The sequence below is a fragment of the Atta cephalotes genome (genome assembly GCF_000143395.1).
Source record: "Atta cephalotes unplaced genomic scaffold scaffold00088, whole genome shotgun sequence".
Classification (NCBI taxonomy): domain Eukaryota; kingdom Metazoa; phylum Arthropoda; class Insecta; order Hymenoptera; family Formicidae; genus Atta; species Atta cephalotes.
Genome location: NW_012130152.1, coordinates 494,151 through 511,084, shown reverse-complemented (window position 1 = coordinate 511,084; position 16,934 = coordinate 494,151). Strand labels below are relative to the sequence as shown.

Genomic DNA, 16,934 nt, shown 5'->3' with positions numbered 1-16,934 from the left:
CGTAATGCGCATGTGTCGATTATGAATATCCATATGTATATACGTTCAATTTCAAAACTCGCGAAAGCATATAAAATTATTAAAAAATGGAAGGTTATTGTGTTATATATCTCAAAATAGCAACGAAGCAAAAATATCTCTTCATGTGTAAATATAGCCTTACTTCGTAAATAATTTTAAGCCAAGCTTTAAGGTTACATATTGAAGTAATTTAAATTATGTAAATATATAAAATATGTGTGCATTTTATCCAGTCAGAAATGATAATGAAATCGATATCGAATCGATGTCAATCGATGTCGATTTACTTTCGACGTCAAATCGACATCAATTCGATGTCGTTCCATTATCATTTCTGACTGGGTTAAGTGTATGGTTATCACATTAAAATAATTTAAAAATTTATTATATGTTTTGCACACAATGTTTAGATTTCCTAAAGATGTAGTTCAAAAATCTAAATGGTTAAATTTTTGTCAAATGGATGAAAGAAAAATAAACTCTGTTATTGTGCTGTGATAACTATTCTACATTTTGATAAATATTCTACATTTTTTCAAATTCAAATTACATATCATCATGCGCAAGCGCACGGCAAACATGCATTCAGACAAGGACAGATAAATGTTGGAGACACTTTTATTACATAGGTTATATATGATATGGCCTTTCCAATATGTACGTTTTAAGCCTGAAATCCTCAAAAGTATGTTCAAGCGTTAAAAAAATTGAGTGCAAAAAGTGCAAGTAAACAAGTCTATTGATCTCATGACGAATTCCATCATGTATTTCATCATGTGTTCAATGCATGTAGTACATACGCATGTACATTTAGAACTCCAGAACTTTCTAGGCTATTTTTTTAGAAACTTTTCTCTTTTAGGAACGACATTGTATGAACAGGATATATAGATATCCGATATTTGATGAAAACAAGAAGAAAAGTTTTTTAGTGTAATCTAGTGCAGTGATAAAAAACAAACCAGCTATTTCGACGACTAGAAAGATGACAGATACTTGGCGTTTGGATATTTTACCAAATGAGATGTTGCTTTCAATTTTCAATTATTGCAATGCATATGATTTGATACAACTTAGCCAAGTATGCAAGCGCTTTTATAGGATCATATCAGATACAGGCTGGAATAAAAAGAGGAAATCATTTCTCGTTACGAATCAAACGTCGGAAATGTTTCGTAAAAGGTATATTGTTAGACTGTGTTTAATCTGTGTTTGAACTGAAATTTCCGAAATGTTTCTTTGAACCTAAATTTAGACTTGAACAAAGCAAATTCAATCGCACGAACGTAACAGTTCTTCAGTATGATAATTATGATAAAATAATCTTGAGATAATCTTATTTATTGTTTTCTTTATTAAATGTGTATTTTTATTTTTGTGAGATATTGATATTTAGCTTTGTTGAATATGAATTATATTATCGATCAATTAGTAATTGCATTAAACTAATCAATAGAGATGGCACGTATTTCGGAAATTATTCATCTGTCTAAAGTTTAGAACATCGCTGTTGCTCGCCCCTTTTTCCTATGGACCTTGGTACCAAGCAGTTGTGTTAATTACGAGGCCTTGCAGCGGCGATATTAGATAACTTTCTAGTTTCAGATAAGTCTAGAATAAGCAATCTGTTTCTATACAAACTATTAGAATTTTATTCTGTTTAATTGACTAAATACTAAAATTATTATACTGTTTTGTTCCTCTTTTGCTATCTTGTTTATTAATTAATTAATATTGAAATCTCCTCTTAGATGAGAGATAAACTTATTTACAAGTTTTGTTCTAATTAAATGTGATTGGACTTAAATAAGAATTGTGTATTCTTTTATTAAGAAACTTTCAACAAGTTTTTCAAACAAGTTTTTCTTTTATTAAGAAACTTTCAAACTTTTTACAGTTTACAAAAGAAAACTGTTTTCTGATAATTATATATACACATATATATATATATATACACATATATATATAAGAAAGAATAAAATAAAATTAGAAAATTGTGTTATTTTTAGATGTTTTACATTATTGCAACCACATGCAGCATGGCACATATCTCAGAACTGGAATTATGGAATATATAAAAAAGAAGCTGTATTCTCATGGAAAAAAAGTATGATACCATGGCTAAAAATGACGGACAATATGCTTTGGTGGATGTTTGGGGATCTTTATGGCTTTAAGCGTCATGAGAAGACATTAAATAAATACCGATCAAGATATCATACCATAGAATCCTGTGGTCTTCACATCAACAAATTCATTATTTGGAAAAATTTCATCATATGTGGTTATATGTATGTGTGTGTGTGTGTGTGTGTGTGTGTGTGTGTGTGTGTGTGTGTGTGTGTGTGTGTGTGTGTAATTAATCATTTTTTATTTTTGCAACATACATATAATCCTTTGCAAAAATTTTTAGGGATGGCACTGTAGTCTACTTTATGGTGAATTTCGAAGATGATTTGCGCACTGCAAAAATGATCGCACAGAAGTCAGCTTCTGTAAAATCTACTGTTAATGCCATAGATGCCTCATTAGAAAATGTTATTGCGGGTTTGGATAATGGTACAGTAAAGGTAAGAGTTGGTGAATCTGACAGTAATGTAGTATAATATGATGTAAGATTCATTTCTATTTAGATATTTAGACATCCAGAACTTTTGAATGTAAGGACTTGGGATCAAATATGCAATATGGATATAAATAAAAGAATGCTTACTGGTGATGATAAAAAGGGGGAAATCTATATAAATCTAAAAGATAAAGTGCAATCACTTTCAATTGATCCTACTGGAATAACATTTGCTGTTGGTTCGGCTGGAATAAATGACGTTCCATTACATGTAATCAATGTCGAGCGGTATGTGTAATATTGCAATATTTAATCGATCCATGAGATCTAGAATTAATGATATTTACTACAATTTTAATGCGATTGATCATACAAATAACACATATTAAATATTTTGAAAAAAAAACTAACGGAGAGATTTCAGTTACACAATGGTCGATACAATGCAGCACGAGTGGAAATACGGCGCTGGAATATTAGACATGGTATGGGATGATCCCAACACTTTACTCACTTGCGGTTATGATACATACATCCGAAAATGGGACTTGAGGTAACATCTCGATTGCTCAATCACTATTTTCAACTTTATGTAATATTAACAACTATGATTTGAGAACTGGAAGATGCGTTTGCTCATGGGTGGATCCATGCGATGCAACATTATATTGTATTGCATCCGATAATCAATACACTATGATAACAGGGACACAGTATAATTGTTTAGCTATTCTATGGGATCAGAGGAAAACTGATTTCGTTCAGGTTCTTATCAAAACTTTTAAACTGATATATGTGTTTTGTAAATTACAAATTGTTTATGATAAATATTTTTTCAATATTTTTAGATGTATTATGTAAATTCGCAAGAATCATCTCGACGCAGCCCAATCTATTCTTTACAATTTGATAGTACACATCTGTATTGCGCTACAGATAAACGCATGATCGAATTAAACTTTTCACTCCGTTCAAATCAAAAGCATGATTACAAGTCATTGTTTGCATATTTAAAAAATAGGTAGATGCAGATCGATTCAAATAAAACTTTTCATGCTTAAAGAAAAGTTTAATTACAATTTGTGACAAGAAGCATAGAAGACATGAAGAGCAAAATCAAATTTTAAGAATTGAATCTTGGATATGATGTATTTCGTAAAAATAGTGCGCTTTATAAAAACAGCGATATTATTTTATTATAAACTGTAATGATACGAATTGTAATTATTATGTATTATATATAAATAATGATTGTAAATAAATATTTAGTCATAGATATTACTTTATGTTCATTAAAAAAATGGAAACTGGTCAAAGTATTGTTAAAATTTCTCGATGTAATTCTTGATATTATCGAAGATCTATACTTGAATCCGCTGTGCGAGTTTTGTCACGAAGTTTCATGCGCATTTATAGAATTTTACTGTGACAAATGTTACTGTGTTGAAAAGAATCAGTCTGATGAAATAGTAAAAATAAATATGAGACAGTTCTTCCTCATGGAAGAACTGCGCTTATTTTAGAAAAATGCTTTACTTTATTAGGTTTAAAACCTTTTGCACAAATATAAAAGGATAAGAGAATAAATTTACCATATATGTATACGAGTACTTTAATATAATAAAATATAAAAAAATAAATTAAGAGAGTATGAAACTAATTTAGTGTATTGAAATCTAATAAAATCTGATTTAATAAAAAAGCATTAATATAAAAATATGTCGATTTTTTAAATGCAATTTTTCTATATTATTTATTATGCTATATATCTACAATGCATTGCAAACACGCGTTGAAACGTTTATCGCGATAATCAATTAGAAGCATTAATGATATTATTTATGCTTCTGATTGGTTGTCGCGATAAACATTTCGGTTGTTTGCAATGCATTGTGCCCTTTATGGAATCGCACCTCAGGTCTTTGATTCTGTTGATGTATTCGTTGCAGTATCTATATTTGAAACAGAAAAATAAGCCTTCCGAATAGACTGTATCCCTGATGTAACAAATGAGAATGGATTAAAATGGATTGAATTTTTTTTATCCGAATGCGTATTTTAAATAGCGAATGCTTTTTTGGATTTAATTGGATTCAATTAGATTCAATTGAATGCAATTGGATTCAAAAAACTGCATTTCCTATTCAAAATTTTGAATTGAACAGTATTCACAGTTGTGTTTGTGTACACAGAAAAAGCTAATATTATTTTTAAATTGAAAGACAGAGATATATTCCATGCAATTTCTATAAATGAATAAAAATGCATTCAGAATTGAAAAGTTTTATTTTAACATTCGTAAATCAATATTTCTGAAAATCTGAATCCATTTCAATTTATGTGTATACTTATAATTTTACTGATTTGGAATGGATCTAAGATAATTTATCTGTAATTTATGTGTGAACAATTTGCATTCGTACATTTTTTTTTTAATTACATCTTAAAGTATTAACATATAATTGAAAGTCATTCTGTAATAAACAAAGTCAATTGTATTGCAACGATTTATTATTATTATGATGATGATGCATATCAGCATATATATATACACATAAAAGCAATATCATTTTTCCATACATATATATAAGATAGATAGATAACGATTATAAATATTAAAAAAAATTTTTTAACAATGATGGCAAAGAATTTATTAGAATAATAAGCTTTGTGTTTTGTTTAATTGTGGAGTACTTCCACTATAAAACTAATATAGCGTAAAAACTTAGTATAACAAAAATTTGAAATGTTATAAAATAAATATATTCATTAATGGCATGCTGTACACAAATATTTATAAATGCCATATTAATAAATTTTAGATGATAGAAAGAATTTATTACGATAGCGCTTATAGCAATATTCTGTATTTCCTTCATGTATTCAAAACTTAATCTTGTTTATAAAAGAGGTATAGCTGATATCCCAAAACCAATATTAAGTATCTCATTAAGTAGCCTTCTAAGAGGATCATTTATATTCATTTTTTTTAATCACTCATCAAAGCATTGTTCGAATCATATAATTAAGAATACCACCGTGTTTGAAGTAAGTCAAGTCGACATCCGTATCAAATCGTGCAATCACTTTGAATTTTTTCCCGTTGTCCGTGTTCACAATGATCATTTCTCCGGGTTGACAATTCGTGGGGATCATAATATCGTATTGCTCATAACCCGTTAATCCCAAGGTCTCTGCATTTTCTCCAGAAAGATATTGTAGTGGAACAATGCCCATACCCACAAGATTGGACCTACAAATAAACGAATTTAAATATAGATATACTTTAAATAAAAACAATTGTAAACCAGATTTCTTTAAACAAAAATAAAAAAATTCAATATTTTATTTAAAATTGTTTACTTTAAACATACAAGCTAACTCCTAACTTTTTAAAAGAGATGTATCTTAAAATTCAATGAAAAAAATTGATTAAAATTGATTAAAAAATAAATATAATGCTTAAAAAAAATACTTGCCTGTGTATTCTTTCATACGATTCTGCTATAACCGCTCGAATACCGAGTAAGTACGGTCCTTTGGCGGCCCAATCTCTGGAAGATCCAGATCCGTATTCCTTGCCAACCAGAGCGATTAAAGGTGTTTCGTCTTTCGCGTACTTCTCGGCTGCATCAAATACGTCCATCTAAATTATATATAGCCCAATTGTTATTAACACATTCGCTACCAATGTATATTTAAAAAACTGTCTGTTACAAATATTATGCCTTTTTAAACATTTAAACTGATGTAAAATTTTTAACAAATTGAACAAATTTTTTTTGCTTTAAAGCAGTTTGAAACCTGGAATATGAAACAAAAGGTCTTAAGTATAAATTCGAGTTAGTTTCCGAATCACAAAATTTGCACTACATGATATAAAGATGTTGTAAAACTTTAAATGCATTTTTCTTGAAATCTTGTTTTTCAAAACGATGTCGAAGATTTCTCTCTTTCAGGATGTACTCATCGGATTGACTTAAATTTTTGGTTTTTTATTATTCTTATAGTATTCTCTAAGCATTGGCCGACGATTTTTACATCATTATTATTTTGCAACATCATTATTATTTTGCAAGATACTAATAAATTAATTAACAATATTTGTGCCAAAAGTCAAACCGAAAGTTAAAAAAAATTTTTTCGGTCAAATTTTAATAAAGTTTGAATAAGCTCGGTCAAGGATTAGAGAATACAAAACAACACTTCAGTAATATTTTTTTCCAAATATAAATAATAAGGAGCATACAGCCACAACGACAGAACGTTAAAACGAAAATAATATATTTATTATTATTATATAAGAATTATTATTATATAAGAAACATAGACGCTTCGATCAAGATTCGATTATCTTCAGTACATAAAGATGATAATAAAGAATTACAAACAAGTTTATTAATTAAGAACGAAAAAAAATTTTAATTTATTAAAATTTTATTAAAAAGTGTTTTTCTTTTCCTTAATTTTTAAATAGAATCTAGAAATTTCGTATTCTCACACGAAGTCATGAAGTTCTTTGCTTCCATAAAAAAGGAATCATAAACGGAACAGATTAGTCGCCAGATATTACATCAATATAAATTTTTTTTCTTTTTTTTCAATATATATTTTTATTGGTAAACTTCATTCTCTGGACTTTATCTTACTCGATTAATGCGTACAAGCGATTGGAAGGAAAAAAAATTGTTACTATCTTATTGACTTGCGATAATTTTTTTAATATTATGCACTTCTTTCTTTGTCATCTTGATTCTGTATTAACATTTCTTTGACTAACGATTTTGAAAAATTACCTATTTTTATGGTTGATCGGTCTAACCCCTTAATGTTTAAATCATATATATTTAAAAAATATATATTTAAAAAATGCAAAATTTATTTATCTGTGACAAGGATTAAAACGGATTATAATATTAAATAAATATTAAATATTTAAAACTGTATGCAGTGAGAAATGAAACTAGAACGAGAAAGCACGTTAATACCTCTTCATTTGTTGGAATGTAGATCGTTCGTGGTCCCGCTTTACCAATAAATTTATTCAGCAGACGAATGTTAGCGAATGTACCCCGCGCCATCACGGCATCGTTTCCTCTACGCGAACCGTAAGAATTGAAATCTTTTGGCGTCAAGCTAGGAATGAAAATAATTATTAAGAATTTAGCCAGTTTGCATTCGTTGTCTCCATTATCTCATTGATATCAAACTCACCCTCGATTAGCTAGATATCTCGCCGCTGCTGAATTACGCGCAATACTGCCTGCTGGGCTAATATGATCGGTTGTAACAGAATCTCCAAGATTTACGAGCACTCGCGCTCTTGTAATCGATTGGATTGGAGATGGCTCCTATAAAATCATTTTTCATTTTTTTACAAATACTGGATGAGTTTTTGAATCAAAGATTGCAAAATATCTGGAAAAATAAGCATTGTAAAAAATGTCTCAAATAAATCCTCAATTCTATCCCACAAAACCGCCTCTCGCTCTTCCTTGGGTGTGGGGCTGAGAATAACTTTGAAATCTTAAATAAGAACCTCTACTTTTTATTGTAGATTCGGATTCTACGTCAAAAACAATTTTGTCTAAATCTTTTTTTTCGATTCCGATTATAATTTCTGTCGCGTCCACGTCATTAATCCTGGTAAAACTAAGAATAGATAACAAATCGTAAACATCTATGATAATTCGAAAAATATGTTTTAGACAAAAGTTGCTTTCTTCACGGTAGTATCAAAACAAAACATGAAGGGGGGGAGGGAGTTAATTTTTGCGGGATAGAATTGCTTCCTCAAAAATATTGAGGGTTTATTTGAAACATTTTTTCGTACAATGCTTATTTTTCCAGATATTTTGCAGTTTCTGATTAAAACTCATCCAGTATAAAAATTTTACAATAAAAAAGCAAATTATTCTTCAGCACATAAATATCTTTAAAAATAATTTAAAAATTTTAACCTGACTGCTATTATTAGCACAGCTCAGATAGTTTTTCTATATTAATATCTAAAATTCTAAATATGTAACATAACTTTTAAGAAGTGAAAGTTAATGTTAAGATAAAAAAATTAAATTTAAATTCTTTTCGTATTCCATAAAAATTTCAATATCAAGCATTTATAATTTACAATAAAATTATATATCTAATTACCTTCTGCAAGTTATCGAAATAGGGTGGATTTTTAATGTATGTAGAATCAATGTCCCATGGGTATAACTTGCCCTCAGGTGCTACCAAGCTTGCCCAATTGTCGCTACCATGTTCGATTTTACTGTAGACTTCTTTGAACATGGCTGGGATGACATACTTCTGTTCAACAGCTTGAATTTCTGATCTGGTTGGCCAAATATCTTGTAAAAATATTGGAGAACCATCGGCTTTGCGACCTTGTATAAATAACAGAAATGTCATAAAAATTATGCATATGCAGTATGCATTTCTTATAAAGAGTATACATAAATCTAACAAAGCGAAGATGATTTTATATCTTACCCAGTGGCTGTTTCTCAAAGTCGAAGTCTACAGTGCCAACAATGGCATAGGCTATTACTAGGAGTGGAGATGCTAAATAATTCGCCCGGGTATTCGGATGGATTCTGCCTTCAAAGTTTCTATTGCCTGATAGAACTCCACAGCAAATGAGTTCATTCTATAAGGTATTTAACGCTGTTTTATATGCAGAGATAATGCTTATAAAAAAGAAATTATTTAATTTCATAATTAATGAATGATATAGATGACAAGCTTTGCGAAGTTTAATAGTTTTTTTTAATGATTTTTAAACGCAATTTTATTCAATTTATAATTGTCAACAATTTATAGAATTATTTTTACCTTTTAGCAAGAATTGAAAAAATGACAAATAGAATTTAAATACAGCAAATTATTCTACCTTTTCAATAGTTTCGACTATAACATCAGGAAGCGGGCCGCTGTTTCCAATACAAGTCATACAACCGTAACCAATGATGTCGAAACCTAACTTGGTTAGATATGGAATCACACCACTTTCCTGGAGATAATAAGTAACAACTCCAGAGCCAGGTGACAATGATGTTTTTATATATGGCTCAACACTCAAGCCAGCCTCCACTGCCTTTTTAGCAAGAAGACCTGTATTATATTATATTAAAGTAGCAAATTTTATATTCTAATTCATATCCTTCTCTAGAATTACAATTTAAATTCTTTCATAATTAAATAATTAATAAAATTTTAATGATAAAAAACTAAACATTTGTTAGTTTTCTTACTTTTTATTTATACAACAATGTTTCTTATCATTCTAATCTAAATTTCAAAGGATGAAACAAATTTCTTTAAATAGACAAAATGTTTTAGCTAATAATGACTATCCTAATAATAATTTAAAATTTCTATTTTCTAATTTCATTTTTAATTATATTCGAGATTTAAAATCTGTACTTTTAAAATCTAAAAATCCATATTACACTAACAAATGCTGATAATTTTAGATAGATATTTAAAATTGCGTCAACAGATTGATTTCATTTCACGTTTTTCAAATTTTCAATAAATCATTTGCATTAATATAATAAATTATAAAATATTAAATTATATTATGTATAGCTGTAATAAATTTTTCTGATAAAATTCATAACACACCTGCTCCAAGCATAACGCTAGGATTGCTAGTATTCGTACAACTGGTAATAGCTGCAATTATTACAGAACCATGTTTCAATTCATATTCTTTTCCTTCATAATTGAACTTCCCCACAGAATCCACCTTCGTAGGAGTCAAACCATAACCTTTGAAGCCTACCTATAATAAAAAATTGTCATTATGTTATACATTTTTGTTTGTAAGAATTTTGTTTATATAATTAAATGTACAATGAAAATAACTCTTTTCATGGTAATAAAAAATATTCAATTTTTTAAATAATTTCTAATAAAAAGATTCATTTAGCAATTAATGCTGATTAAATTTAAATGTAAAAGAATATGCTTTGAAAAGAAAAGGTTAAATTTTGGTCTCAATTTAACATACATTATAAGCTTTTGATGTATATGAAAAAACTGAATTGGATTTTAATTATGATTGAGTTAAACCACAAATTCAAATATTATAGATAAATATAAAGTTTAAAAATCATATATCATTTAATATTCTGTTCTTTATTCGTATATTTTTAAACGTCTTTTAAAAGTAAAAAATATAATAATCCTTCAGGAAAATATCCCTTCAAAGAAGCTACGATAAAAGTCGCAAATAATTACAAGTTAAAAATTATACGCTATAAATAATACTTTTTTTACGTGATTTATTATTCCAAGCCATTATTTACTGTTTCATAAATTTGGCAGATTTGATGCGTCGAGTGGCATGACAGAATTCATTGCCCGATACACAATTTGCTGAAGAAGCAATACGAACTCGCAAAGCAAGATCTTTAAGCAATCACGAGGTCTATGACCTCGTGCTTACTTCATGCGTGCACAATCCAATGACGAACCAGCAATGGCAAGTATTTTTAAACAAAAAACTGATAAACAAGTCATTTAATATTAAAGAAAAATAAGTCAATCAGATTATTTTTAACTAATTGTAAGTGCGACAATAAAGATACAAAACTAAGAAATGTCTATAATAATATAAGGATTCATCATATTTATTTTAAATCATAGCAATTATGAAAATAATATATTTGTTCGTACCTTTATGGGTATTGTTTAGTATTATTTATATTTTGTAGAAATACTTCAATAATACTTGATATATTAATCGCGACCAAAATGTGCTGAACAGAAAATACAAATACTTCTTTTAACATCTTGTTCATTAAATAAAAATGATACATAATCAACTGTTAGTTTAGTATAACATTAATTAAATCAAAGGTCTTTTAAACAAAATTTTCCATTGTTTTCCGTAAACATATCCCTTTCCAAATCTTAGGCACTGTGCCTTGATAGGAAATCTGAGCTCTTTCTATATATCAGCATGCACGACAAACGATGGCTCATTTGCAATGAAATGTGTGAGCTTTGCAAAACGAATGTAGTAGGATGTTGTATCAGCAATTTCAGTGCGAGCTCTGAATACGTCTTTCAGAACTTATGCGAAGTGTGACCAAAGACTTTTGTCTTCTCCGACGAGGCGGACGGATCGATCGATCAATGGTATGTGCGTACGAATTATTTCTTTCTTCATAAATTATCAAGTGCCATACACGCATTCTCCTACATTTTAAAGAATGAGAGTCATGTATTTAAGACCTATATCATAAAAAATTTCAAGCAATTTTACACGTGCAATTGTTCTTATACATAGAGAATATAGAAAGATTTTACTGATGTATAATAATCGGAAGTTTTTAAAATAAGACAAACAAAACTTGTATTCTTCAATTAATTAAAACACTAATGCAAACAACTGAACAATAATTTAATATTATTATATTTTTATATTAAAGACTCTGTCATAAAAAATATTAAAATTATCAGTTTGTAACATTTCTTAAATTTAATATGATTCAAAATTCTCATTACAGGAGTATTGATTTTAAATTGAAAAAAATTTACTACATATTATAATTTGATTTTGTTTAATCTAAAATTTTTGAGTTTATACCAATATATATCCATTAAAATATATAAGTATACATATTTTATCTATCTTCGATATTAACTTCAATCGGAATTGAATTTCACGCGGAAGAAGCGTTAACTTTATGATTCAGTGGATGAATTTCTTCGACAGATGTCCTTGTGCCTGTCATAGGCCAGGTAACGCGATGCCAATGTTGAACATTTCGAATAGAAATCGATCGACACGTTCTTAAACACGTATTGTTTCCGTTCGTTGAGCGATCATTCGCTGTAGTTTGCCTATCGGATTAAGACCGCGGCTTTCTCGATATGACCACGAGTTAAATATCATATTCACGTAATAAATATTTTTTTACATTTCTGTGTGTGCTTTTCGTATGTTCATTGAAAATTTCTGCAGTGCTAAAAAAGTGCGAAAACAGATTCAATAGTAATTCAGTATGCACTATTGTAAAAGTAATGAAACATAATTTTTAGTTTCTTATGAATTATTCTTAGTTAAAAACTTGATGTTAAAAACTGTGATAAGGCTGAACCCAATAGAAGTTCAGAAGCAGGTCAAAAATAGGGAAGAAAGTTTTTATAAAAGATCCGCCGACAAGAGTTAGTAATTGCGAAAATCCATTTACTGTTGTGAACGAGTGAGCTCGGATATTATCGAATTTTTTGCTAGTGTGATTTTCATCTATAACTTGTGAAAATATCGTAGTTTGTTAGCATTGTGTTCTACGATTCCAAAGATGAAAAAATTTTGACGATCGTTGGAAACATTACCAACAAATAATTATCGTGAGTATTCAATTATGCATATATAATTTTGGACTACCTGTCCAAAGTTTCATCGTGAGTAGGACACAGCTTTGAGTATTTGAAGAAATACTCCAATAGGTGAAATCGTTCTCAATTTTTCTGAAATAATCTGAAATACTTCTGAAATAGCTGAATTTTCCTTAATTTCTTTTCAATAATTGAAAGAGAAAAATTTTTATATTTAGAAAAGAAATTGTACAGAATTCATGGATTGATATCAGCGTTGTGTAAGAGGATTATACTATTGGATGCGATCGTAGCCGGTAAAGTTGTAATGGAAACTTCACCGGGTGATGATTGCATCCAATATCAAATCCCTGTACATCTAACGTTTACAGCTATATGCATATCGCTCTGTTAAGTATTGTTGTTAGGGTCGAGTATGTGACTGGTACACAAATAAGAAAAAAAATTTGTGACTAGATCATATACTCGTCTTTAATGGCAAAAAATATCACCTGAAGATTCAGTTCACATCTCGTTCATTTATCTTTGGTGATCTAACTATATGTTGTATCGAAATATCATAAAGCTAGATCAGCAAAGGAAAGATGCTCGAGACATAGCAACACGGGATATTGTCGGCGATCACATATCAACGATACAGACACATTTTTTGCAGGAGTAATTTAATGTTAGTATTACTAATGCATGTGAAATAGTATATATTTAATAGTATAAAAGGTATCCCAAAATTTGCGCATTCAGAATACAGGATATGATATTTTATGCTAAAACAATTTTTTCCTTTTGCAAAATTACGTTTGACAAGTAGTTTTTGCAGAAGAGCAAGTTGAAATTACCAAATAAGCACAAAAATTATTTATCGGACGCAATTTTGCTAAAGGAAAAAGTTTGTTTTAATATAAAGTATGTTCTATACTCCAAATGTGCGAATTTTGAGACACCCTGTATATTTTTCGAGCTTGTTTTACCACGGCATTAGTATTTCAGAATTTTTATATCAGAATTTTTCTTCATTATAAACTGATATATAAAAATTGCTGGAGTCTTCTAAAAAAAAATGAGTGCCTTTGATTATATTAAATTCACATATATTGTAGATTGTCATGAAAGCAAATAACTTTTAGTCACAGAGTTCAAAGGGACTTTTATTGTGATATGTTAATACAAGCTAATCATATCACAGTATAAGTTACCTAGTTCTCTGTCGATTATTTTCATTTTTTGATCGTATATTTTTTTCTAGCAAGAGAGTACCACGCAAGCTTTTTAGAAAAAAATAGGATCAAATTCATTTTAGCGCTAGCTGGCAAAACAAAGGTACAGCATGAGATGGATATAATCCAGTTTGATTTACATTTTACAGTCACTGGGTAATATTCGTCCCTTGTATGTACTAAATAATCATCTTTCTCGCTCATATTAGCATTCTAGATTTATCATATTGTTACAATTACTCGAAGTGTACGTATTGTCGATACAATTAATATTATTATTTATCTTATTAACAAAATATGAACTGCAGCAGATGAAATAGATTTGCTTGTGAGTACAATCTATTTCATACGGAAATGTTTAAGAGTCACCAACCTTGTTTACGAGGCAATTTCTGAAGTCTATTTGCATGTCAGATACTGAAACTCTATCATGAGGTCTTTTAGGTCCGCTGACACTTGAGACTACAGTGCTCAAATCCAAAGTGACTACTTCGGAAAAGATTGGATCTTGGCTCGAGTCATCATAATTCCTTAACATGCGTACGTTTTCAAGATATTTCTCAATCCTTTCAATGTGTTCCTCAGATCGACCTAGATAATATAGAAAAATATATTTATATACTACATAAAATATTATATCAAAAGCCATCATATCATAAAAGATATTTATAAAAAATAAATAATTACTGATAGAGAAAATTTTACCTGTTTGCTTGAGATATGCTAAACTTTGTTGATCCACTGCGAAAAAGCCTATGGTTGCACCATATTCCGGGCACATATTAGAAATGGTAGCACGATCCGCGATACTTAGCTGCGTTACGCCTGGCCCAAAAAATTCGACAAATTTTCCAACCACTCCGACTTGTCGAAGATTCTGCAAAATATTATAAGTTTATAAGATTATATAACTGACTTATTAATATTACTTATATATAAAATATATAGTATATTCCATTATATATAAACTTTATTTATTAAGAAATAAGTAAAATTCTATTTATAAAAACATATAAAACATTTAATATTACAGTAAAAATATCTCTCTAAAAAGCTTCTATATTTTTACAAAGCTTGCTCGGAAAATTCTTACCTTTGTAATAGTTAAAACAAGATCAGTAGATGTGGCATATTGATTCAATACACCTTCTAATTTATATCCTACGACTTGTGGTATTAACATAGAAATTGCTTGACCAAGCATAACAGCTTCTGCTTCAATACCTCCAACTCCCCATCCAAGTACACCCAGACCATTGACCATGGTAGTATGAGAATCAGTACCAACTACACTGTCAGGATATAGAAAATTGTTGGAGTCAAATACCACTCTTGCCAAGTATTCTAAATTCACTTGATGCACGATACCGCTTCCGGGAGGAACAATTAACATATTTTTAAATGCCTTTGCACCCCATTTAAGAAACATGAAGCGTTCTTTATTTCTCTCAAATTCGAGTTCTTCATTTTTTTTTATAGCATCATTGCTGAAACATGCATAGTAATAATAGATTTATATAAACCATTATAGGCAATATAACACAAAAATAAAAAAAGATTCTTGGATTTTTCTTATTTGTATCTCTTCTCACAATATTATCAAACATATTACATAAAATTTTTTCTTTTCTTGTAACATTTCAGCAATATTAGAGCTTCCAGGTTATTTTTTTATTAGCTTATGATAACCTTTAATCCTCTCCATTATTTAAAAAATCAAAATACACTTGATAAAGCATACTTGATGAACCATACCTTCTAATAAAATCAGCCTGTATTGAATGATCGATTACAAGGTCTGATGGACAAACTGGATTAATTTTATTAGGATTGCCACCGAGTTTCTTTACAGCATCTCTCATCGCTGCAAAATCCACAACTGCCGGTACTCCAGTAAAATCCTGTTTGTAATTGAATAAACAGCAAGAAATATATTTTTTGCACATGACTAAACTCAATAAAATATGGAATTTTGGAGATACTTTTTTACCTGTAATATAACTCTCGCAGGCTTAAAGGCCACTTCGACTCCATCTTGTTGAAGAGATTGATTATTTTCCCAATCCAAAATTTTCTCAACATCTAGTTTTGTTACTTGGAAATTGTCGCAATTACGGATGGCACTTTCCAAGAGAACTCGGATAGAAAATGGTAATCTGTCTGTAAGACCAATACATATAATATTTATTCATTAGATGTGAAATAAGACAAAAACTTACCATATTTTGGGTCTAAATTGCCAATATCATAATACTGGTAATCTTTCAATCCAATTTTAATGGATTTTAATAGACTCTTGTAAGGATTTGTTTCTGAAATAAAATTATATAGTTTATTTTATTATAAGTTAAAAAATGTATGACACAAAATATATTATTTTTATTATAATACTGTTAAAAAATTATAAAATTTAATAGCATAGAAAGCAAAATAAAATTCCAATTTAATTTCTATTAATGTATTTTCTTTCCCTTTAAATTTAATTAATGTATTCCCAATAATAAAAATATATAAATAAACATTTAGAAAACTACAGTTGCATCTTCAAAATTTAAAATTTGTCTTTCTTTACATATTGCAACTTTGAACATTAATTAAAATATCTGCCTAAATTTGTGTTACAGTGAATATATATAAGAAATTATAATATTTTATGGTACTCTTCGCGTTTATATTAATACATAACTCTATAAAAATAAGTATTTTTTAAATTCTAAATATTTTATTTTTTTATATGTTGCAACTTTTATCCTCACGTAAAACACCCATGAATTTTA

The 16,934-nt window shown here is 28.9% G+C and overlaps 2 protein-coding genes across 2 annotated transcripts; one reads left to right on the top strand and one right to left on the bottom strand.

Moving 5' to 3' along the window:
- The first annotated feature begins 1,006 nt into the window (after window positions 1–1,006).
- LOC105624792 (F-box/WD repeat-containing protein 4) lies at window positions 1,007–3,865 on the top strand. The gene is made up of 7 exons (XM_012206143.1): window positions 1,007–1,203; window positions 2,031–2,312; window positions 2,435–2,591; window positions 2,655–2,875; window positions 3,012–3,140; window positions 3,205–3,352; window positions 3,436–3,865. Exons 1-7 carry the CDS (start codon window positions 1,007–1,009, stop codon window positions 3,610–3,612), a joined length of 1,311 nt encoding a protein of 436 aa, XP_012061533.1. The 3' UTR covers window positions 3,613–3,865.
- Window positions 3,866–5,587: 1,722 nt separating this feature from the next.
- LOC105624798 (cytoplasmic aconitate hydratase-like) lies at window positions 5,588–16,473 on the bottom strand (the record flags this gene model as incomplete). The annotated part of the gene is made up of 14 exons (XM_012206147.1): window positions 5,588–5,840; window positions 6,067–6,233; window positions 7,576–7,723; window positions 7,802–7,938; window positions 8,741–8,976; window positions 9,083–9,239; window positions 9,483–9,703; window positions 10,217–10,376; window positions 14,531–14,748; window positions 14,863–15,034; window positions 15,251–15,644; window positions 15,913–16,058; window positions 16,148–16,317; window positions 16,377–16,473. Coding segments are annotated over 14 exons (2,676 nt in total), but the record flags the coding sequence as incomplete, so codon positions are not given.
- Between the last annotated feature and the right edge of the window lie 461 nt (window positions 16,474–16,934).

What these genes read in the sequence shown, in the direction of transcription:
- LOC105624792 (XM_012206143.1), top strand. Translation starts at nt 1,007, where the DNA reads ATGACAGATACTTGGCGTTTGGATATTTTACCAAATGAGATGTTGCTT. An exon ending in TCGGAAATGTTTCGTAAAAG is followed by an intron (nt 1,204 to 2,030) that starts GTATATTGTTAG and finishes TGTTATTTTTAG; the next exon opens with ATGTTTTACATTATTGCAAC. An exon ending in GGAAAACTGATTTCGTTCAG is followed by an intron (nt 3,353 to 3,435) that starts GTTCTTATCAAA and finishes CAATATTTTTAG; the next exon opens with ATGTATTATGTAAATTCGCA.